The 24,000-nt window shown below is 37.1% G+C and overlaps 1 protein-coding gene across 6 annotated transcripts in view; it reads right to left on the bottom strand.

Annotated features, from left to right (window-relative positions):
* Window positions 1-24,000, bottom strand: part of LOC149132804 (uncharacterized) — a 243,292-nt gene that overhangs the window by 32,698 nt on the left and 186,594 nt on the right. For all 6 annotated transcript variants that reach the window (XM_089362027.1, XM_089362024.1, XM_089362028.1 and 3 more), the window contains one exon: window positions 6,217-6,364. In XM_089362027.1, the coding sequence (XP_089218153.1) occupies window positions 6,217-6,364 (148 nt within the window). The remainder of the gene's footprint in view (window positions 1-6,216; window positions 6,365-24,000) is intronic.

Here is a 24,000-nt window from a genome sequence, read left to right as displayed (position 1 = left end):
TGATGATGATCAAAAGTGATATAAAACTTAAGAATTTTCGAAATACATTTTCCTCTTTTTCGCTTAATCATCTTTCTTTTTTTTATATTTATAAAACTTCCAGTGATTGTAGTAACAACAACAATAACAAACAAGTACAACAAACAATGAAGGCAGAAAACACATTCACCACCACCAACGACAACAGCAACAAAAACAGCAGCCCAACATTATCATCACCACCACCACAACAGGAACAGCATGAACACCACCACTAGGATGGATATCTAGAATCACAACAACACAAACATTCACATCTTGAAGAACAACAGTAACAATAAGCACAGCTACTGCAACAACAAAAATAAAATATATATAAAAATATATATAAAATATATATAAAAATATATAAAAAATATATAAAAAAATATATAAAAATATAAATATATAAAATATATAAATATATATAAAATATATAAATATATATAAAATATATATAAAAATATATAGAAATATATATAAAATATATATATAAAATATATATAAAAATATATATAAAAAATATAAAAAAAGAGACAAAGGTGGAAGAGAACAACAACAGCAACAACAAAAGCAAAATAAAATTGAATAAGCTACAATAACAAAAAAAAAATGAAAAACAATTATAGCAAAAAAAAATGAAAAAAGAAAAAAAAGAAAAAATGTAGGAAAATAAAGAATCAATCAAAAATCAATCGGAATAACTGAGAAAAAGAATGGGAGATGTTTCTTTGGCTGGTTGAGGTTTTTTAACTTCAACAGGTGTGATTTAGGAATCGAGGAATATCTTCTTGTGTTCTTTATTAATATGGAATGCAAAACCCCAAAAAATGGATATAAAGAAAAATAAGATGAAATAAATAAAATGTTTCTCGTGTAGACGTGCAAAGCGAGATTTAGATTTTTAGAAGGGTCTTGTGGAAAGGGGTTGGTGGAGGCGGGGGAATAGAAGGTGGTGATGTGCATGGATTTCTGAAGATATATACACTAATACATACATATATATATATATATATATATATATATATATATATATATATATATATATATATATATATATATATATATATATATATATATACGCACATATATATATATATATGCTAATCTTTCCACCTTTCCTTTGTAAAAATACATGCATGCTTACATGTGTACGAGTGTGTGTGTGTATGCACACAGAAGCATGGAATATGGACATTAAATGATGGTCATATAAACATACACACACATATATATATATATACACATACACACATATATATACACATATACACACACACATATATATATACATAAACACACACATATGTGAATAGTTTGTATGAAGTTATATAACTGCTAACCATTTCTTAGTAAAACATACACATACACATATATGTATGTGTGCAAATACACACACGTGTATCTATAATGATAAAGCTTTTATTTTACACAAATATTGAAAACAAAACTGTTTTCCATTGTTATCTTTTCCATCAAGGATACTTTTTCCCCGATATTTTTCTAAGAGATCCTTGCAGTTTATTGGAAAACAATAAAGTTCCCAAATCTAATATAAATATTTTTAGATCTTCACAGTCTCACCTTCTGGATGGAGTGATGTTGCTGCATGTTGTTGCTGCTGCTGCCTGATTATAGTTAGGTAATGTCTGTGATTACAGCCAGAATTTGAATTTTTGAGCACATGGTGTTGAGTCAAACACTACTGTGTGCCATGGCCAGGAATTAAGCGGCCATGCAGAGACTCTATTCCAATGAATTCTAACAGCACCACTCTCAGCATTTGAACTAATGAAAAATCTTCAGATTGGCAACAATAACGATGACTTTTAAAACTAGGACAAACCCACTGTCTTACAATGGAAAAGGAGCATATTTAATCCTTTAGCATTTAGATTATTTTGTCAAATGTAATTTGTATATATGGGAGAATTTACGAAAAGAACAACAACAGACGAAGACAGGTGGTGTAAACAACAAGTGGATGTATTAGTTTAACGCTCAGGAATAGAGAAAGTCTTTGACGTTTTGAGCTACGCTCTTCAACTGAAAGGAACACAGAAAGAAATAAGGAGAGAAACAAGGAGAAAAAAAATTTGTATATACATTGTTTTTGATTAATCAGGCTTGGTCTTTCAGTTTCAATATTTTGTTGAAGTGAATGGTTATTTATAAAATGACATTGTAGAATAGATGTGAGAGGCTGGATCTGGCTGGTTTAAATGCTAAAGGGTCAACCATAAAGCAACCCCAGTATTTGATGAAGTTGACTTCTGCTGTTTTCTTTTGTCATTCATTTATTAATTGACATTGTATACTCTGTACCGACCTGCTAAGTTATATAAAGTGTCTGAGACAGAGAAAGACCAATAATTCACAGCTCTTTGCCATCAGACCTAACTAATACAATGGAGAATATTGAGTTCTTGTGTGAAGGCATGTTGCTAAGTGGTAAGAGTAATAGACTCACAAATGTAACATCATGAGTTGATTCTCAGCAGCACATTGAGTCCTTGAACAAGACTCTTTATTTCACCTTGCTCCAGTCCACTCAGCTGGAAAAAATGAGAGGTACCTGTATTTCAAAGGGCCAGCCTTGTCACATTCTTCTGTAATACTGAATCTCCCTGAGAACTATGTTAAGGGTACGTGTGTCTGCGGAGTGCTCAGCCACTTGCAAGTTAATTTCACAAGCAGACTGTTCCGTTGATTGGATCAACCGGAACCTTTGTTGTCGTCATCGACAGAGTGTCAGTATATATTGAGTTCTAACAACTGGAGATTGGTACCACTATCGTTAAGTGACATTGTCTTACACACACTCACATGCATACATACAGTCATTGGACTGTGGCCATGTTGGGGATACCTTGAAGGATTTTGTCTTTTGCTGAACTGCTAATTTACAGGGACATAAACAAACCAACACTGGTTATCAAGTGGTAGGGTTGGAGGTGACAAACACTGACACAAAGACATATATATATATGTGTGTGTGTGTGTGTGTGTGTGTGTGAGTGTGTATATATATATATATATATATATATATATATATATATATATATATATATATATATGTGATGGGCTTCCACACAGTTACCGTCTACCAAATTCATTCACATCGCATCAGTTGACCCAGAGCTACAGGAGAAGACACTACTTGCCAAAAGTATCACACACTAGGATTGAACCCAAAACCACATAGTTGCAAAGCAAGTTTCTTAAGCACAAGCCATGCCTGTTTTTCTTTTTTTGTGTGTGTGTGTGTATCTCTTTCTCTTTCTCTCTCTCTCTCTCTCTCTCTCTCTCTCTCTCTCTCTATATATATATATATATATATATATATATATAAAGACTCTCTTTGGACATGAATGACCATGGGAGTGCACCTAGAAAGTTAGCCTCTGAGGCACAAGTCCAGGTAAGGTTGTTTCTGGAAGACCAGCAGTCGCCTATGCATACCAGCCTCCCCTCTGCATGCTACCGACATCATCTAAGGGAAAAACAAAGGCTGATACAGCTTGGCACCAATGACATCACAACTCATCTCTACAGCTGAGTGAACTAGAGCAACATGAAATAAAGTGTCTTGCTCAAGAACAACACACAGCCCGATCCAGGAATCGAACTCACTAACACTTGATTGTGAGCCCGACGCTCTAACCATTGAGCCATGCGCCTTCACATGCAAACACACAGACACATAAATCGGAAGGTCAGTGTTGTTTGTATTCAATGTTTAAACAATGAAAATTCCATACAGTTTAAATGACTTGCAGAGCCAGTTCACCAAGTCTCTCTCTCATTTAAAATTACATGCGATGAGAGGCAAATATCATCTGAAACAATAGGATGCCAACCTATTATAGAATTTTCTTCCATTTTCTTGTACTTAACTTCCTACTTGGTAAACAGACACAAGATAGAATGAAGTCTCTTGGCTAAGAAAGCAACACAATGCCTGTAGCAAGCAATATGACCGATATCATTTCAGAAAGCACCTAGTCACATCTGGCTATTTCTCTGCCAGAAATACAATCACAATGATGGACAGCTATGGTACAATGGATCACAAATTTACACCAAGTGGCTGATATTTCATTGCTTCATTAGACAAAACACTTCATTCTTTTCGGCTTCCAGCAATAAAGACCACCACCACCACCACCACCACCGTTATTCACCTTGCTTTTCTTACATAAGAAAGGTGGTGGGGAGGGAGAGGAAAAAAAGAGTAGAAGAAAAGTACGGTGTTAAGAACAAGAGAACCAGACATATTATGACGTCAATTCATAGTCGACAAAACATTAATGTAATTGACTTTTGGTGTTATCAGCAAAACGACTGGTCAATTTGAAGTCTAATCACACAACAGACGGCCAGTCCAACATAAATACATCACCAGTTCGATGGCCTAAATGAGAGTTTGGTTTGTTTTTTTGGAATTCCTTAGCCCACTCCCTTATTGATCTGATCCATAATGTTATGGAGAGAAGCAAGGAAAACCAAAAAAAAAACAATGGATGCCGAAAATGAAAAAGTAAAAATTCTTGGAGCAACTAACTATAAATTATGCAGTTGATGATGATGATGTTGATAAGTAATCTGACTGGTAACAGAAAAATGAATGGTCAGTAACCTTACTGATAATATATAGGAAATATTTATGGTGATAGAGGATTTAATAAAATCCACAGCTTAACGAGAATGGTAAGAGCAGCTAGTGATAATCTATTGACAGTTGTGAAAAATTAAACAAAGAAAAAACAAATTAATGAATAGAACCAAATATAAAAAAATAATAGAAGTATTTATTACCCCACCCCCTTTTGTCCACAAGCACAAAACTAAAGACTATTTATGGGGCTGTATTGTATACAGGTGGTTGACTTAATCCAGGTTTGTCAACGATTTTTTTTTTACCTATGAACTCCTTTGTTTACTATTTTATTCTGGTGGACCACCACCCAAAGACATTCGCCGTTTAAAAACCTAATTTTATAGACACTTTAAGAAATTCCTATTTTGTTTTTCACAAATTCATGTGTATAGGTTGGGCTATGTAAAATGTTAGAGAAAGAAACCCAGCTGTTTCTTGCAATACATACATTTAAATCAAACATTTTCATGGGCCCTTGAAATACTAGTGTAGCTACCCTAGCATGGACCCCTCCCCCCCCAAAAAAATCTTTTATGGAACCTCAGGAATCATATAGACTCTGGTTGAGAGTCATTGATTCAATCCATCCACTACTTGGGCTTCTTTCAGTTTCCGCCTACCAAATCCACTCACAAGGCTTTGGTCAGCCTGATGCTACAGTAGAAGACACTTGCCCAAGGTGCCACGCAGTGGGACTGAACCTGGAACCATGTTGTTGGTAAGCAAGCCACTTACCACACAGCCACTCCTGCGCCTATAATAATAATAATTGTGGCATTTCAAGGCAGTTATAATACCAGTGATAGAGGAGCACTTGGAATGATTGAAATAGGAATTGAAAATTATTTGAGAATGATCCCTGGCTTACCAACCCTGTAAGAAGTGTGAAATACTGTTTTAACTGGTATGCCACACACACTGAGAAGAGCATGGTTGCTGTGAGAACTATTATCATCCATGTAAATAACTTCTTCTACATAACAGGTGTGTTTGTTTTAATGGCCTTATCAATGTATGCAGTGAGTTTCTTTGCTCTAGGTGTCAGGAAGACACTCAGCAAGAAATGGATACAAGATTGAAAGAAGAAAAACTAATAATAATAATAATAATAATAATGGTTTCAAATTTTGCCACAAGGGCAGCAATTTTGATGGAGGGGATGAATCGATTACATCGACCCCAGTGTTCAATTGGTACTTAATTTCTTGACCCCGAAAGGACGAAAGGCAAAATCAACTTTGGTGGAATTCGAACTCAGACTGTAGCGATGAGTGAAATACTGCTAAGTATTTCGTCCGGCACGCTAACAATTCTGCCAGTTCACCACCTTAATAATGATGATGATGATGCTGATGATGAGGTTGATAATGATGATGTTGATGAAAATGAGGATGATGATGATGGCAATCACAGTACAACACTAACAAAAGCACTAGCAATACAAACTGAATGTCAACAAGCAGAAACCTCTCTAGCCAACACAGCAATGACCACCACTTCAAACAACAACAACAAACAACGATGGAGCAGCAACTTACTTGAACAAGCGGTGACGTTTGAACAGATCAATGGCTTCGTAGATCCGATGGCAGGCCACAAGATATGTGACAGCTTTGTGGTATTCACCATCTGATTCCAGTTGATATGCGTAGTCTTCACACACTGTCAACCATGTCCCATGTGATGCTAAACGAATTAGACAATAATAAATCATTATTTTTTTTTTTTGCAGCCAAAAAAACAACAAAAAACATATTTATTTTGTTAATTTAAATTTTGTATTTACTTTTTTTTTTTTTATGTGAGTGTTTATGCATGAGTCTGTGTGTCTCAGTTATATGTGTTTGGATGCCATTAGGTGTGCACGTGCATGTGTCTTAATAACTATTATTAACACATACACCTACTCGTCACATACAATTTGTTTTTTGGTTTTGCAATTTCCGTCATTTTTCAATCACCTGTTTATTTGTATACATCTGTGTGTGTGTGTACATATAGGTATGTATGTATTTCACATTTTATTTTAGGCCTTTTACTCTTTTGATAATTAAAAAATTGTAAAGGTTTCATCGTTAATCTGAAAAATTGCTCTTTTTTAATTGTATTTCTTTTTTTTCATAACTATTTAACACAGACCCCCTACTCCTTCATAACAATATGAGTGGGATAAGCATTTCTTCTCCTTCTTCTTATTATTATGGCTTAGTGGTTAGGGCATTGCACACATGATCTAGTGATCATGATTTCAATTCCTAGACCGGGTGGTGCCTTGTGTTCTTGAGCAAAACACTTCATCTCATGTTGCCCTGTGATCACTTTGACACCTGATGCATAGTACACTTGTTCACCTGTTCAGACAATGTTGATTTGATGGAGAGAATGAGCTAACGTACAGCAGCACGGACATTTGATCACTATAAACAATTCATTTGTGCAGTTTGTTTGGCCAAAGCTGAATGCTCACATGTCGTCTTTGACGGGAGAGTCCATCATTGTTATTGACCCTGATTTCATAACATTAAACAGACGATAAGAAAAGTCTTCCCATGGATACAACACTAAAATATCACAGATAAATTTTACCAGAAGTTTCGCTATCAACATAAGAGTAACTTATAGAATGTTGTGACTGGCCTATACTGAAAACATGCATGATTCATTTGAAACCAAGATCTGTATAGTAAACCTAACCTTTTCTACTATAGGCCCAAGGCCTGAAATTTGGTGGGAGGGGGCCGGTCGATTAGATCGACCCCTGAACGCAGCTAGTACTTAATTTATCGACCCTGAAAGGATGAAAGGCAAAGTCAACCTCGGCAGAATTTGAACTTGATTTCGGCGGAATTTGAAACCTGGTTTAGCACCATTGCCTGGTCCTAAGGCTTATGCCCTTCGCAAATATTGTCATCATTGCTTCTTCCTTTTGTTACTCCGAGATGTCTTGGAGACCCTTGCAAAAGGCTATGAGAACTGCTTTTCAGTATTTGACTGCAACTAGGGCAGTGGGCTGGCAGAACTGTTAGCATGCTGAGCAAACTGCTTAGCAGCATTTTGTCCTCTTCTTTGCTTCGAGTTCAAATTCTGCTGAGGTCAACTTTGCCATTCATCCTTTCTGGGTCAATAAAATAAGTACCAGCTGAGCACTGGGGCCAATGTAATCCCCTTACTCCCTCCCTTGATGCTAATGATAGAGTCATTAGTATGCCAGGCAAAATGCCTATATTTGTCTTCATGTTCGGAGTTCAAATTCTCTCAAGGTCAACTGTGCCTTTCATCCTTCTTGAGCCCTGGGGAGTCAATGTAATCTCCTGACCCCATCCCCTGAAACTGCTGACCTTGTACCAAAAATCTGAACCCAGTATCTGATTGCAGCTGTAGCCTGGTCAAGAGACTGATACGAGTAAAAGATGAAAGAGAACCACATAAGGGGAGGGGGCTTTCCTCCATATTCTTGGTTCACTATCTTCCCCCTACATGATCTTACGAGGCTGGGGACAGAGAGAGGGGGAGGAGGGGAGGGGGGGGGAGAGAGAGAGAGAGAGAGAGATAAAGAAAGGTCAAAAGGGAAATTAAAACTTTTCATGCTTTTTTTTTCTCGAGTGTGTTATTAATTAGTACCAGCAAAATAGATTAGTTTCAACTATGGAATGGAAAGCCAAGCCTGTCAGAAGCTTCCGGCAGGAGGAGGAGGAGGGGGGGAGGGCAGCTCTATGTCATCTGCCAACCACATCCACCTCAATCTCCACCCACCCAACAAAATGAATACGTAAATAAGTAGGCAAAATAATTAACAGAAAATAATATTGAATGACACGTTAATGCCGACTTGTCATTGTAATACCTGTTAATTAATATCTTTTACACGTGTGTATATTTAATGGAATTAGTACTACTTAATACTTAATTGTTTTTCCACTAAGTCACCTCCTCTGATATGCCTCTCTTCCCCCACCCCACTTATAATAATAATAATAATAATAATAATCCTTTTTACTATAGGCACAAGGCCTGGAATTTTGTGGGGAAGAGGGCAAGTTGATTACATTGACCCCAGTACTTGATTGGTACTTATTTCGTTGACCCTGAATGGATGAAAGGCAAAGTTGACCTTTGCGAAATTTGAACTCAGAACGTAGGGGTTGTAGAAAATGCTGCAAATCACTTTGCCCGGCATGCTAATGATTCTGCCAGCTCACCAACTTTAACAACAACGACAATAATAATAATAATAATAATAATAATAATAATAATAATAATTATTATTATTATTATTATTATTTCAAGTTTTTGCCACAAAGGCAGCTTGGGGGAGGTGGGGATGAGTTGATTACATTGACCCCCAGTGTTCAACTGGTCCCTATTTTATCGACCCAGAAAGGTTGAAAGGCAAAGTCAACCTTGAAGAAATTTGAACTCAGAACGTAAAGACAGACAAAATACTGCTAAGCATTTCGTCTGGTGTGCTGACGTTTCTGCCAGCTCACTACCTTATAATAAATAATAATAATAATAATAATAATAATAATAATAATAAAATGATGATGATGATGATGATTACGATGATGACACTAATACGACTTACTAAAAATAACCATAATAGGGTCATTATGATTTCGTAGGAATTTTCGCAACTTTGGAACAAGAAATCAGACATGTCAAATAAGGAGGTGGAGTCTTCCTCTCGACTCTTTGCCCCACCTCCTCTTCTTAATTAAGTAAATTAGAATACCCTTCATTACTAAAACAAAAACAAATACACACACACAAAAAACAAAAAACAAACCCCAAAGTGCAAAACTTCATTAGTGAATGCAGTAATTAACTGTTATTTGAACAATCTGGCTGGACTTTTCACAATGTCACGAAAAGTAGTAGTTTTTATATTTTTAAAAAATTTGTTTGGTTTTTTTTTTTGTTTTTTAAATTTTTTTTTAATTAAAGAAGTAATAAGTTGCTTTTTTTTTTCTTTTGTTTTTCTTTCAGCAATCTTTACATTTGGTTTCTTTTTCCTTGTTAATACCACCACCACCACTACGATCAGCGCCACCGTCACCACCACCATCACTACTGCCACTACCACCACCACTGTCACTTTTACAGCAGCAGCACTACTATCACAACTCCCCACCACCACCACTGCCGCCTCCGCCGCCACCACCACCACCATCATCATCGTCGTCATTTATTTTCTGTCTGTCTTTTTGGTGTAAGCATGGGTTGGGAAGGTTTGTAATGCCAGTAATCAACCATGCACATGATTTACTTGAGTTCACAGCTGAACAATTGGGTTGGGTGAGTTTGCAAATTTACATATTTGTACAAACTGGGACAGCAAGCAATTCCCTTTGTTTTGCTTTCATGTCATTTCAGTTAGATGCAATGAAATACCTACGATTAACAGTTCCATTAATTATGGGCTGAAACTAATTAAGGTTCCTCTTATGATATTCCCCTCATTATAGCATTTACAATTGACATTACGATGAGAAGAGATATATACTAATGCTTAGGATTCAAGACAGAGCCTTCACATATAAGACCATCTGACCCATGCAGGCACGGAAAAGCAGACATTAAAATGTTTCATATATATATATATATATATATATATATATATATATATATATATATATATATATAGGCACAGGAGGGGCTGTGTGGTAAGAAGCTTGCTTCCTAACCACATGGTTCTGGGTTCAGTCCCACTGTGTGGCACTTTGGGCAAGTGTCTTCTACTATAGCCTTGGGCCAACCAAAGCCTTGTGAGTGGATTTGCTAGATGGAAACTGAAAGAAGCCTGTCGTGCATATATATACATATATGTATATATTTATGTGTGTGTGTTTGTCTGTGTTTGTTCCCTTAGCATCGCTTGACAACTGATGTTAGTGTGTTTATGTCCCCTGTAACTTACAGCTGTTTCTGCTATGTTTCACAAGCACTCAGCTGTGAGTGCACTGTAATCTTATAGCAGAAACAGCTGTAAGTCTATGAAGTTGATTACATAATTCTTGTTCCTTTGTCATTCATTAATTAATACCATGCTCTGCACTCACCCAAATAATGCTCTACTCTAAAGCATATGAATACTGAGTTCAAACAACTAGTTTTAGTATCGCTATGCCTAAGTGAAATCAGGCAGGGCTGTGTGGTAAGAAGCCTGCTTCCTCAATCACATGGTTCTGGGTTCAATCCCACTGCATGGCACCTTGGGCAAGTGTCTTCTACAACAGCTTCCGGATAACCAAAGTCTTGTGATGGAAACTGAAAGAAAACTGTCATGTGTGTCTTTGTTTGTCCTCCACCACCGCTTGACAACAGGTGTTGGTGTGTTTATGTCAATGTATCCAAGTGGTTTGGTAAATAGAGAACCAAAAGAATAAGAATCAGGCATTAAAAAAAAATAAGTATTGGGGTTGAGTTGTTCAACTAGTACCCTTCAAGGTGGTACCCCAGCATGGCCACAGTCAAATGACTGAAACAAGATGAAAGAGAAGTATACATGCGTGCATGTGTGTATACACACACACACTCCCACACAATTTAATGTGTATATTTAACCAGATAAAACAAATAAGGTGGACACTAAAACCAATCTGAAGGATTATGAATTCAAATCATGTGTTTTCATCACAGGAGCTGTAGTCTATTTCCTAAGCAAGGATTATTTAGCTTAACAGCTTCTCGTCCTAATCCACATGTATCCTAATCTCTAGATTTCTGAAATTTTAGATTTTCCCATGTGCACAGCTTAATTCATCACATTGGCAATGATCTTAATAACTTAAACTATTGAGTTTCATTGTGAGATCAAACCCTGCTCTCTTCTTATTGTCTTATGCGCATCCATCTCGACTCTTTTATTGGGTTTATAATATATATTTATAAGCATGTATACTCTTTCAACCTGTAGTATCCATCAAGATGAAGAATGAACTATCTTATTGTTACACACACATTCACATGACAAGCTTCTTTCAATTTCTGTCTATCAGATCCACTTGCAAGGTTTTGGTTCATCCTGGCCTGAAGAAGACACTTGGCCCAAAGTGCCACACAGTGGGACTCTATCCAAAAGCACAAAGTTGAGAAGCAAACTTCTTTCTCACACCACCACTTACATGAGTGTGTATGTGTGTATTTGTGTGCGTGTGTGTATGGGAGTGTTTTGATAAAGACCTTGTATTATAAAGATCTACAAATTGTGTTCAACCATCTTCTGTAAACACTTAATATCTAAAATCCATTCGACTTGGTTTGTAAAATGAACAACAGGTCGTTGACTTCTTAGATTTTGAGCATTTAGGTGTTAAACATACCACAAATGTTACACATGCTTTGAAGATGTGTGTGTGTATGTGTGTGTGTTTGTGCTTATTTGGATACATACACACACACATACTTATAAGTGTGTGTGAATATATATTATTATATTGCCTTGAAGTAGGTGAGTATTCTGTGCTTAGAACCAACCCATACTGAAAGTATGTACATGTATACACATGTGTGAGTTTATAGTTATCATTATTACAAATTATTCGTATTTGAAATTTTGTTTCTATCTTCATAAGTGAAGTGGATTAAGAAGAAGAAGAAGAAGAAGAAGAAGAAAATGTAGGCTAACTGCTGATTCTCTAAATGTAATTTACTAGGCTGTATTGCTCACACCTTTAATTACATCTCTCTTTATTTATGATGCCTACAGGTGTCAGCGGTCATGGACCTTTATACTAAAACCTGAAGAAGATTCATGATTTGTCATGGGAATGATACAGTAATAGTTTCTTGCAGCGATCTGCCAGTTTATTTATAATCTAGTTTGTTAGTCTTCTGCTCTCTCAAGTTTCCCGTTGAGGCAATGGTTCAATTCAAACCTCAGTCATGAGGACTCATTTGCATAACATCAAGACATGACCACACATAGGTATTACTGTGTAATACATGTCTAAGGGCTAGCCCTTCCCCTGTATGCCTTATCCACAGGATCACCTTCTGAACTTTAACCCATAACTCAGACCCTTGACAGGCACGACTGGCCAGAGTCATCCAGAGTGTTGTGGTCAATAAGGGATAGTTCTATACTCCTCAAAATACATGAACTCCCAAATTGAGGCCCTCATTGTTGTACATAATTTAATGTTTTTAGCCAAAGACAACTTGCATTAAGATATTTCTAATAAAATACACCACTTGCTGCATTTGATAGCATATAGGATGTATTTATTTTTCAAAAAAGTGTCTCAAAAAAAAAAGTTGTTTTAAAAAGTACTTGCTTTAATATACTGAAAACTTCTTTTCTAAAACAGATGCTGCTGAAATTGGGTGCATCTAATATACTTGTGCATCTTATATGCCATCAAATATAGAAAGTGTTTCGATTAATTTAGAAAATAACCAACACTTTCGAAAGATTTTGTATGTTACCAACTTTTCCATTATTAAACTACTTTAAGCCATTAGCATTTAATCCAGCCACATCTGGCCCAAATATTCTGACTGATTTATGTTAAAACTGACCAGATCCAGCCTCTCACATCTACCCTACAATGTTATTCTATAAATCTACAAGATAATGCATGCTTAATTCAAAACAATGTGAACGAATAGGCAATACATTTGACAAAGAAATTTGAATGCAAAAGGGTCAAATTTTTTTTAATCTAAAATTACAATGGAAGATTCCAATTTAAATATGAATATTTTTAAAAAAGACATTCTGTATCATAGAACAAGAGGCTGTCTCAGGCAAGTTGGCATCAAAAATGGTTAAAGACTCACTCAAGCATGTAGAGCCTTTCATACTATAGACATCAATAAAATCTCTTCCTAATGCCAACCTCCCCAAGAGTGTTGAGGGTGCCTTTTATGTACCAGTTACAAAGCACTGGCATCAGTTGACTTGGCAGGTCTTCTCAAGCATGGCATATTGCCAAAAGTCTCAGTCACTTGTCACTGCCTCTGTGAGGCCCAATGTCCAAACGGTGCTATTTACTCGCCACCAGCATGGGTGCCAGTTATGCAAAACCAGCCTCGGTTACGATGATGATCTCACTTGGCTTGATGGATCTTCTCAAGCAGGGTACATTGCCAAAAGTCTCAGTCACTTGTCACTACCTCTGTGAGACCCAAAGTTTGAAGGGTGCTTTTTAAGTGCCAGTTATGCGACACTGGCATCAGCCATGACCATGATTTCACTTGGCTTGACAGGTCTTCTCAAGCACAACCTATCACCTGTGCAATTGAATCTAAAACCACATGATTGCAAAAAAAAAAACTTTCTGCTTTGATTATGCCTTAGTTATGCTTACTGCTGTTGATAATGATGATGATGATGCAGTGATGACAGAGTCATCAAACACTATCATCACCACCATCATCATCAACATTTAACGTCTGCCTTCCGTGCTGGTATGGGTGGAACTATATATAACAGTAATAAGTATTTGATGTACCAAACCTCAATCACAGCCCATACATAACCAGTTAAACTAGCTACAGTTAGGCTGTTAATACCCTTTGGAGGAAAGATATAAAGAACACTATATCTCATTTCCTTTGCCTTGAAAATGATAAGCCTTTTACATTTATTATTTACAACTGACAGATTAACAGCATGAAGATTAGGCTCTTAATGGATTATATTTCCATGGTAAGATTAACACAGTTTAGTTATGCCAAAAGGTGTTGAATCAGCAAATTCATTTTTATGTATAATTACAGTGCATTGCTATGTATTTGATCTAAAGGTGACGGGTTCAAATACAAGTTAAACGCTGTGCTTTTAAGAGCAAGAAAGCGGTGCTTCTGGCTTTGGTTTTATGAAACTGAAAGAGGGCACTAAATTCTTTAGAAAATATTGAAACTGGATAATTATGTTTTTAAGGGTATAAGGCACAAACATGGTTCTGTGGTTAAAAATCTTGCTTCCTAACCACATGGTTTCTGGTTCATACCAACTGCATGGCACCTTGGGTAAATATCTACTAAAATGATGAAAACGATTTTTTCAAATGATATAATGTCTCCATTGGACATGCGCTAAACACCATTTAACAGACAAAATTGGCTGGCAAATCAGCAGAATGCTCGTCTTTCATTGACTGAATTTACCTTACAATAGTTACCTGGTTATACCCAACTGGTTGTTTGCTGTTGAGTATAACTGTAGTACATAACAGTATGGTCCTCACTTTCACTGTCCTACAATTATTCAAGCATGCCATGCATCAATGGTGATTGCATGCACTCATCACTGCTGACCACCGTCCACCTAACACTATAGCTACTGGTGCCCAACTATGATTGCAGCCAACCAAACTGTTGATATCAGAAAAACCATGACCAGCTTCTCTGTTAGTATAGTGGAAGACGCAAGATAAGTTTCAAAGTATATATTTGTTTTTCTTTAATAAACGGAAAAAAAAAAAAAAAAAACTTCAGAAGAGAAAACCCCCCACAAAAAACCCCACTTCTGTGCCACAAAATAAGGTACTTGAAAAAACAAAGGAACAGACAAAAATAATAGCACAAAGCCCTTCATTTCATTTTGGCACTTACAATAATGGTAAAGGGGGTGGGAGTGAATATATGGTGATGCATTGGTGGTAATGGTTGCAGTAATAATAATGGTGGTGGTGGTGGTGGTGGTGGAAGTAGTGATAGTGATGGTGGCAGTGGGGGTGAGGTTTAAGAAGTAAATCCAAATGTATCTGTGCATCGAATTTGCTGATGGGCAGAGAGCCAAACAACACTGAGAGCGTGTGTATGTGTGAACATGCATGAGTGAGTACATGAGCGGAGCGCGTATGTGTAGAGGCGGAGTGGTGGTGGTGGTGGTAGCTGTTTGAGAGCGCAGAATAAACTCTACTTGCAAAAAAAAAACAAAGGTCAGTTAATTATTGCGACAGTTGACCCAAACTGGCATTCACAGGAAAGTGGTGAGGTGAAAGAAGGAGGGCCTTGATTGAGTCGTTGCTAATCTGTGCACCTCTAATTCCATCCACCCTCCGTGTCTTGGCCTTAACCTACATAATCTAAAATAGAATCACTGCTGTAGGTGATCATGATGGTGATGGTGGCGGGGGGGGGGGAATGGTGGAGGTGGTGGTAGGCGGTAATGGTGGTGGCAATCGTAGTGAGTGGTGGTGGTGGTAGTGTTGGTTGTGATGACGGAGGTGGTGGTGCTGACAGTGGTAGAAGTGGTGATGGTGGTAGTGATGGTGGTGGTAGTGGAGGTGGTAGTGGTGATGAGGGTGGTAATGGTGACGATAGGGATGGTGGTAGAGGTGGTGGTAGTGGTAGTGATGGTGGTAGTGTTGGTGGTGGTAGTGGAGGTGGTAGTAATAGTGGTGGTAGTGATAGTGGTGATGACGGTGGTAATGATGATGATAGGGATGGTGGTAGTGGTGGTGGTAGAGGTGGTGATGGTGGTGGTAGTGGTAGTGATGGTGGTAGTGTTGGTGGTGGTAGTGGAGGTGGTAGTAATAGTGGTGGTGGTGATAGTGGTGATGACGGTGACGGTAGGGATGGTGGTAGAGATGGCGGCAGCGGAGGTGTTGGTGGTGGTTGATGATAGTGGCCATGGTATGTGTATATGGGGTAGGTGGGAGAGAAAGAGGGGAAGTTGCAAGAGGTGGTCAAGTGGTAAGATGGTGACAGTGATTGACCTATTAGTGGCCACTGAGTGGTTGCTTACTTTTCTTATCAACAGTTCTTACACTAATGAATAGAGAGAATGACCAACAGACAGCAAATTTAGCAGTCAGTGAGTTACTTAATTAGTCAGACACCATAGTCCTTTTATCTTTCAGTTTTTTTAATTATTTCTTATTGTTTTACATCCGTTTGACCGTCCTATAAATAGGTTAAAATAACACATTAGTTGATTCTTCATAAATTTACGTTTACTTTTTTTAATATTTTTTTATATAAATGAGGTGGAATTATTTTTTGAATAGCATGGCTGTGTGGTTAAGAAGCTCACTTTGCAACCATGAGGGTTCAGGTTCAATCCTATTGTGCGATACCTTGAGTAAATGATACCTACTATGGTCCTGAGCTGATGGCGGGCAAGAACTATGTACAAGCCTGTATGTGTGTGTTTGCATGCATATACAAATGTATATGTGTGTGTGCATGTGTATATATATATATATATATATATAAGAGTCACAGAAGTCTGGTGCAAGCTTCGGCCAGGCCAACTCTTGAGGTACCGTCCCACCCATGCTAGCATGGAACACAGATGTTAAATGATGATGGTGATGATGATGATATATATATAAACATGGAGGAGGATCTGTGATGATCTGGGGGGGGCTATATCTTGGAAATCTGCTGGCCCAATGGCTTCCCTTCCTGGTAGAATTAATAGTCAAGACTATTTAAGCATTTTATCTGATCAAATTCATCTTGTGGTTACAGAACTGTTTCCGGAGGGTAACGCAATCTTTCAGGATGATAATGCACCAATTCACACAGCTAAAGTTTTTACTGAATGGCACGAGGAACATTCTTGTGAAGTTGAACATCTTATCTGGCCACCACAGTCCCCAGATCTCGATATTATTGAGCATTCTGGATTTATTCATTCTGGACTGTTTATATATATATATATATATATATATATATATATATATATATATAATCATCAACATCATCATTTAATGTCCATTGTCCATGCTAAATTAGAAAGGAACTCAAGTCATTTTGCCTCCATCAGACCCAATGCTCAAAAGGTACTCAAGTCATTTTGCCTACGTCAGGCCCAAAACCCGAAAGGAACTCAGTCACTTTGCCCCCGTGAGGCCCATACATACATGACAAGTGCTTGTTTCAGTTTCTGTCAACCAAAATCCATTCATGAGGATTACAGTAGAAGAAGCTTGCTCAAGTAGCAGCACAGTGGGACTGAACCCAAGGCCACATGGTTGGAAGCAGGAATTTTAACAAATGGTGAGACACTGTATTGGAGAAGGCTCCCCCAACCCATGCAGGCATGGAAAAGTTACGTAAAACAGCAATGATGTGTATAAAGTCATTCGCATGAAACCTGTGTGCCATTTCTAACAGGTTTAGCAACCACATAGAAGCTCCGTCATTAGTTTGAAGCAGGTTATTATTATTATTATTATTAGTAGTAGTAGTAGTAGTAGTAGTAGTAGTAGTAGTAGTAGTGGTGGTGGTGGTGGTGGTAATAATAGTCAAAGCTAAATAAAGTAAGAAGGAAGAAAAGAAGGAAGCAACAGAAGGAAGGTTAGAAAAATATAAGAACATGATGATGGTGACGATGCTGACGATAATGATGACGATGATGGAGAAAAGGAAATAAGTGGATGTCAAAGAAAAAGAAGAAAAAAGTGTGTGTGTGTGGGGGGAAGGCTGAGGAGAAGAAAAGCACAGAAAGAGATGGGGGGGGGGAAAGAAGCAGAGAGAAAGGAAAAAAAAAAAGATGTAGTTGACAGAGAGAAAGCGAGGATCTCATGATATCAACAGTTTCTCAATAACAGATTTATTAGTTCATAACTGCTGACTCTAATAAGTACAAATATCATCATCATCATCATCATCATCATCATCACCACCACCACCACCGTCATCGTCATCACCACCGCCATTATCGTCATCAGCGTTACCACCACCACCATTACCATCAGCAGTGCCACTGTTACCGTCATCATCATCATCATCATCATCACATCATCATCATCATCATCATCATCAAATACAACAACAAGAGGCTGATAAACTGGGTCAACGAAGCAGTAATAATACAAATTATAGTAATTATTCCTCACAATATTCTGCTGTTACAACGGTATTTTTGTTTTCCCTTATTGGTCCTGATGGATTTGGTGGCGCTATTGCAAAAAAGAAAAATCTCAGAAAAGAAAGCAACCCAGGAGCAGCTGTATGATAAGAAGTCTGCTTCCCAACCATGTGATTCTAGGTTCAGTCTCACTGCATGGCACTTAGGAAGAGTGTCTTTTCCAATAGCCCCGAGTCCACCAAAGCGTTTCTGAGAAGGATTTGATAGACCGAAACTGAAAGAAGCCCACTGTATATGTATATATATATATATATATATATATATATATATGCATAACAAACAGGTAGTAGGAGAAATTCTTTGGTATTATTTATTCACCATTACATGTGTTTCATTTGCTAATAGGAATCACAAAATTGTACATGAAGGAAACATGTAAGAAATCTCTGATTAGAAAGGCCACAGAGGACATAACTTGGATTTTAACCCTACCCACATAATATATATATTATATGTATATGTATTGTGTGTACATATAATATATATTGTTGTTATTATGCAAAAGTGTCGTAAGTCCAAAACGTTGCTTTTTCAGAAAACGAAAAAATAGTTACACCATTCCATAGCAGAACTAAACTTTGACAATTTTTGATATTTTGGCATCTGAAAAAAACTGGAGATACAATAGTTTGACCAAAAGAATCAGCTATTGCAAGTTAAAATAAATATTGCAAAAAAAAAAAGCATTTGGCCAAAATTGGACATACGACAGTTTAACATAATAGCAACGATATATATATATATATGTGTGTTTGTGTTTGAATCTCACCTTTGTTTCTCAACAAGTGTTTGTTTATGTTCCCGTAACTTAGTAGTTTGGTAAAAGAGACAGACAGAATAATTACCAAGTTTAAAAAATAACTCCTGGGAGTGATTTTTTTTATTAAACTCTTCAAGGCAGTGCCCCAACATGGCTGCACTTAAATTCAAAGCAGCGCTCCAGCATGGCCACACTAAAACTCTCCAAGGTGGTGCTCCAGCATGGCTGTACTTAAACAAGTACGAGATAAGAGATACATAAATTTATATACAAATCTAGGACCAATGCTCAATGAAGTAGATGGAAACTGAGAGAAGCCTCTGGTGTGTGTGTGTGTGTGTATGTGTGATGGGCTTCTTTCAGTTTGTTATTTCTTTATTACCCACAAGGGGCTAAACATAGAGGGGACAAGCAAGGACAGACCAAGTGATTAAGCCAATTACATCGACTCCAGTGCATAACTGGTACTTAATTTATCGATCCCGAAAGGATGAAAGGCAAAGTCGGCCTCAGCGGAATTTGAACTCAGAACGTCACGGCAGATGAAATACCGCTAAGCATTTCGCCCGGCGTGCTAACGTTTCTGCAAGCTCACCGCCTTTCCCGGCTTCTTTCAGTTTCTGCCTACCAAATTCACTCGTGAAAATTTGCAGTATTAAAAAAGAAAAAAAAAAAACTGTTCAATATATATTGATTATCTGTGACTTAGTCAACAAGATGTTACAGTATATCAGAGAAAATAAATACTAAAGTCAACAGCACACCTCTGTACCATCACCACACAAACAAAACAACAAAAAGAACAAAATAAAACCTAACTGCTTCAAAACTTTGGACCAGCAACAACAACAAAAATATTTGGATTATAATTTTTCAGTCTATTAAACCTCATTTTTGCATAAGGAAATTTGTTTTACTTTCAATATTTACTTCTACTCTTTTACTCTTTTACTTGTTTCAGTCATTTGACTGCGGCCATGCTGGAGCACCGCCTTTAGTCGAGCAAATCGACCCCAGGACTTATTCTTCGTAAGGCCAGTACTTATTCTATCGGTCTCTTTTTGCCGAACCGCTAAATGACGGGGACATAAGCACACCAGCATCGGTTGTCAAGCAATGCTAGGGGGACAAACACACGCACACACACATATATATACATATACACGACAGGCTTCTTTCAGTTTCCGTCTACCAAATCCACTCACAAGGCTTTGGTCGGCCCGAGGCTATAGTAGAAGACACTTGCCCAAGATGCCACACTGTGGAACTGAACCCGGAACCATGTGGTTAGTCAGCAGGCTACTTACCACACAGCTACTCCTGCGCCTGTTAATTTTTTACCAGTTTGATATTGGATGACGTTCATGTAGCTTATGCCACCACCACCACCACTGCCACCACCATCATCATCACTTAGTGTTCACTTTTCGATGCTTGCATGGGTCAGACAAAAATTTGTAGAGACTGGTATGGGATCGCAAATTGGTCAGAGGAGCAGGGACAGATAGGAGAGAGAGAAAAGAGAGAGAGAGAGGGTCAAGTAAATCAATCACAATTCTTGATTGGCAATTCATTTTATCAACCTCAGAAGAAGAAAAGGTGAAGTTGGCCCTAGCAATGATTTGAACTCAGAATGTGAAAAAAAGGGACTTCAATGCACTCAATCACCTTTATAACAACAACAACAACTACAGCAGCAGAAGCATTAACAGCAGAAGATATGAATGAATTGAAAATGTCATGTTTAAGAATTGCTCACAAATAGAGGACAGCTGGTTGTATGTAATACAGCTTAAGGCTATAGATTCTTCACCCTACATGTGTTAGATGAATGAATAAACTTGACCTGAAATGCATTGAGATTCAATCATTGATATTTTTGTCAATGATATACATGCATACATATATATGTATGCATATATATATATATATATATATATATATATATATATATATATATATATATATTATGTGTGTGTATGTATATATATATATCTTTATGAATACATACACATATGCATACATACCTTTATACCTATGTGAGTGTGTGTATGAGAAATAGATTTCATTTCACTTTTTTTATATTCAAAACGAGAATCAACAATTTACTTTCGACATGTGTAAAAAAAAAAAAACTGAAGAGAAACTTCTTTATATGTGGAATGGAGGTCATATAAATAGAAATGTATGAGCGTGGAAGCACACACACACACACACACACACACATATATATATATATATATGCACACACGCACATATATACATACATGCTCAATTACAGATGAAATATCAGAATTTGATATGTGTGGTGTGTAAACATAGATACATACACATATGCATATACATACATATATAATTCATACATATTTATACACATACAAATGAATGTACATACATACACATGCATGCACATAATTACATATGTACATACATACATGTATATACATACATGTATATACATATAATTACAGATAAAATGCTAGGATTTGATGTGTGTGCATGTGTATTTGTGTATATGTGAATATGTGTGTGTGCATGAATGCTTGCATGTGTATGTATGTGTGCATGTGTAAGTGAACACGTGCACACATGCATATTCATACATATACACCCCTTTTAGACATCAGAAATCGATGTATATGTGTATGCATATGTATGTTCAGACACATATGCATGCATGTACATATGTATACAGATACATACACTTAGTTAGAGTCAACACCAGTAATTGGTGTGTGTATGTGTGTTTGTAAACATGTATGCATGCATATGCACATTCTGAAATGAGCAGCCGCACACACACACACACACACACACATGCTAAGACTGAATCCCAGAAATTGAAGCTTGCGTGTATGTGTGTGTGTGTGTGTGTGCTAATATTTATGCATGTTTACATACCCAGCTACATGCATTTACCTACATGCACATCTGCCTATGTAAATGCATCCTCATTTCCCTGTATACATGTCCCCACAAATGCATCCAAACATACACACATGTGCATTCACATGCACACATAAAACGCATTCACATGTACAAACACCTGCATATTCACATATCAGAAATACTGGAGTGGAGTTTCACCTACAGCTGTGCGCATATGTGATGTGTGCACACATGTTTATCTCTATAAAATGTATGTGTGAACTCCACACACACACACACACACACATACACACCAATACACACCTTTCCAAACTTAAATGAAATAGAACATATTTTTATTGAGTTTTTTTGCAGTTCCTCTTGCAAATTGTATCGAATAATTTAACTGTAACAGTGGAATAAGAGAAAACAAAACAAAAAAAAAAATGCCACCATCGTTATTCCCTCCACCTGCATATAACTACCTCTATTCCCATCTACCTGCTTATAACTAACTCTGTCACCCTCCTCCTCTGTATCTCCATTACACCTGTCTCTTTATCATCTGACAATCTTTACCAACACCATTTAACGGTCACTTTTCTATGCTTGCATGTGTCAGACAATTCGCCTAGGCAGATTTTCTACAGCTGGATGCCTTTCCTGTTGCCAACCCTCACCTGTTTCCAAGCAAAGATATTTTGCAATGGCCAGACATGTTTATCGTGGAACACTGGAGAGAAAGGGCACCGCTTGTATGACAGTGATGCTCATTTACAATCAGTTTACATGATGTCAAGACAAGGGCACTCACACACTCATACACACACAGAGACACAAGCACACACACACACAAAGTATGCACATACACACACAAGTATGCACATATATACTCACAAGTATATACACACACAAGTATGCACATACACACACACAAAAAGTTTTCTTTCAGTGTCCGTTTACCAAATTTATTCAAAGGCTTTGGTTGGCCAAGGGCAATAAAAGAAGATACTTGCCCAAGGTGCTGTGCAGTGGGATTGAAACTGAAAACACACGGCTGCAAAGCAAGCTTCTTAACCACATATCCACAACCAAAAACATCACTCTCATACTACTACCTCACTGCAACCATCATTATTGAACTAATAGATGGGTCTTTACGTGCTTAATTGCTCAACCTGCTAGAAATAGCAACCAAATATCGCCTCAAATCACATCCTATTCTCTTAGATAAGGCTACACTAGCTAATGTGGGTCCCCAGAGTTTCTTGTTGATAGGAAAGCAATGAAGATGAAGGAATTCCTTTGGCCAAGGGCCTCCTCCATCAGGACAGACATGATGTTAAACAACGACTGCAATCATCATCACCACTACTCCTTATATAACAACCACCACCGCCATCACAATTTTTTTGGTTATCATCATCATCATCATCATCTAGAACAAGAGCAGCAACAACACTACCACCTGACAATGTGACGTCATCTTTTGTCTTTGTCTTTTGGAAGATATAAAATAACAGCAACAGAAAATTTTTTTTTACATAAATAGATAATAAATAAAAGACAAAAATGAACCAAAAAAAAAATACAATATATATATAATTCTTCTAATGAGCTGAATAATTTTGGATGGTTGCATATGTGAGTGTGCACACACAAAACACATATATATATATATGCATATGTATGTGCATATGTGTGTGTGTGTGTGTGTGTGTGTATTAAATACAGACACAGACATACTGAAGCAGGAAAGATGAAAAAAAACAATAAAATATTATTTAAGCTTTGAAATATGAAGCCAAAAAGAAGCATTATTTAATTACATCCCCATACACCTTTCTTTGCCTGTCTGTGTGT

Source organism: Octopus bimaculoides, chromosome 13 (assembly GCF_046866305.1).
Source record: "Octopus bimaculoides isolate indiv1 chromosome 13, ASM4686630v1, whole genome shotgun sequence".
Taxonomy (NCBI): domain Eukaryota; kingdom Metazoa; phylum Mollusca; class Cephalopoda; order Octopoda; family Octopodidae; genus Octopus; species Octopus bimaculoides.
Note: the sequence above shows the minus strand (reverse complement) of the source record. Positions and strands in the feature narration are given on the sequence as shown.